Source organism: Penaeus japonicus, unplaced genomic scaffold, assembly GCF_977035675.1.
Source record: "Penaeus japonicus unplaced genomic scaffold, GWHDUDI00000001_assembly GWHDUDI00000018, whole genome shotgun sequence".
NCBI lineage: Eukaryota > Metazoa > Arthropoda > Malacostraca > Decapoda > Penaeidae > Penaeus > Penaeus japonicus.
In genome coordinates, this window is record NW_028234420.1 from 28,774,076 (window position 1) to 28,776,575 (window position 2,500).

General features: G+C 40.6%; 1 protein-coding gene across 1 annotated transcript in view; it reads right to left on the reverse strand.

Moving 5' to 3' along the window:
* The window catches only part of LOC122249224 (uncharacterized), an 11,219-nt gene that overhangs the window by 4,340 nt on the left and 4,379 nt on the right, over positions 1–2,500 (reverse strand). Inside the window, exons 5-8 of the mRNA XM_086546850.1 lie at positions 2,427–2,491; positions 1,833–1,974; positions 1,147–1,264; positions 407–563 (exon numbers count right to left, since the gene is read on the reverse strand). Of these exons, the coding sequence (XP_086402976.1) occupies positions 407–563; positions 1,147–1,264; positions 1,833–1,974; positions 2,427–2,491 (482 nt within the window). The remainder of the gene's footprint in view (positions 1–406; positions 564–1,146; positions 1,265–1,832; positions 1,975–2,426; positions 2,492–2,500) is intronic.

Sequence of the window (2,500 nt, forward strand, 5' to 3'; positions counted from 1 at the left end):
ATCGAAATAATGGGGCACATCATAACAAGCAATATCTAATTAGATCGTCTCTGACTATGACCTTATTCAAAGAATGATTATGCAAGATATCATTCTAAAAAGTTTATTTTAATCCACAAATCCATCCAACAGATAAAGCTGATCTTCCACTCAAATAAATATACAAACGGAGAGGGAGACGTACAAGCTCCCACAGCACTGGCTAGGACCTATCTTTCATTCAGACATTAATACTAAGATCTTTCCTATCATCAGTAATAAGCAACCCACAGGGAGAATATTTGATACATGATTCAAGCAGATCAAATACTTCAATCAAGAGAGGAAACCATATACCAAAACCCACATCACTACTTAATCCAAGACACTTTACTCGGATGTAACCACAACCAAAACACTTCCCTACCATCGGTGATATGACGTCCACACGTAGTAGGTTCTTGCGTGTGTCCTCTGAACAGCCACTGTTGACACTCCAAGTATGCTGCGTAGAGACCTTCGATCGTGGCGTCATCGAAGTCTAAATCCGTGCCGGTGTACCAAGACATCAGCATAGACACGAACTGTATGTGGAGAGGATGTTGATCATTGCAAGTCCATCATTGCAAGTTTTGATTTCACTTCGCCATGGTTCATCAGAATCGTGTAATTCTGATGAGGATGTAACATCGAAACGAGAACTAACTTGTATTGATGGATTATTCACTCCTATTCGTATCTTTTCGGTACTTTGATACTGAATTTTCCAGAATGTGAGTCTGGATGAGATTCGTTTGTTTAAAACCAAACAAAAGCGATTCCTTGTTTACGCCAACAACAAAAAAATACGTTTTGGAAGACAAGGGCATGTAAGCGTGTTGGGCCACATTACTAGACTCGTTAGATGAAGGAAATATATATAATTCATTGAAGTTTAGTTAACTAAACCATAAAGAAGCTAAAAACGAAAACCAAAATACATTATAAAAAAACTCCGAATCAACTACCACCCATTTAAAGACTTCCAAATGTACACAAACCACACAAAAATAATTCACAGTCATTCCACACCAACTACCACCAATGCCATTATTACTCTCTACAGTTCCTTCTCGAAAATTCTACAACACACGGAGCCTCCACATGAAAGGCACCAGAAGGACCTACCCTTAATAACTCTTTCCCATAGTTTCCGTTGTAGAGGTTGTAGAGGGTGTGATCAAGGTAACCGAGGTCTGTGTTGTGGTTGCCTCCTATGTTGTGTTGATGGAGGCACCCGTCTGGCCTGGGGTAGGGATGAGAACACCATTAATAATAAAAAGGTTGACTGATTGATGGATGGATGGGATGATATATAGATAGAGAGAGAGGGAGAGAGAGAGAGAGAGAGAGATGGATAGATAGATAGATTGATGGGTGGAAGGATAGATTAACTGATAGGTGCAAGGATAGATAGATGGTCAGATAGATTAGATAAATAAGATATACAAAATAGATAGATAGATCCAAAGAAATATGGACAGATAGATAGGTAGAAAGATAGGTAGATATATTGATATGTATATATGTATGTATATCATATCATATATGTGCATTATATCAATAACATTAATTAGATCCAAATTTAAAAATGCATGAGTGATTATACAAAAAATCTCAATTATAAAAAAATCAAAAGGTCTTGTCTTTCATCGGTCCATCCTAGCAACAATATACCATGTGTGTGTGTGCGTGAATGTGTGTGTGTGGGGGGGGGTTGTATTTGTGCGTGTTTGTATGTATACGTACTGTACATACATGTGTGAGTGAGCGTGTGCGTAGATGCCTGATAGGTCCCAATCAGTCCCCATTACCTCAACCCATTGCCATCGTAAGGCTGCCGTTGCGCCAAGTCCACGAAGAGAGCCTCCTGCACCTCGGCGTGGACTTCGAAGTACGTCCCCCTCAGGAGTCCCTCGACCTCGCCTAGCATTGCTCGAGGTCCTAGGTTCCCGCCTTGGAGGATAGGTTGTGGGGGAGAGGGTAGAGTAGGTGAGTGGATAGATAGTGGATGGATGGACGGATGAATAGATAAACAGATATAAGTTCATGGAAGGAAATCGTCCATGAATTTGACTCGTTATAATCACACAGAAATAAAGTTCTGTAAAAGAGACCCACGTTAAGTAGTTGCCATTTCATAGACAGAACAACGAAGCGAAGAGCAAGATAGAAAAAACACGGACTTTTAGGGCCTTTTTGCTATATTACTTCCTCGGGACATCATTTCAATAAAGCTATATTGCTTCCACTGGACTTCCTTTTGATAAATGTATATTGCTGCCTCGGGACTTCATTTCGACAGAGCAATGTAGCGAAAATGCCATCGAATTAATTGCGTGTTTTCCTATTCCTCCTTTCGTTGTTTTTGTTTACACTTCGCTCAGCAAGAACCCCGCCACAAGTACCTGCCATGCTACCGGGGTTATCTTCGAGGTTCCACACAGGTCCTGCTTCGGTATTGGTCCAGTATCTGCGAAGG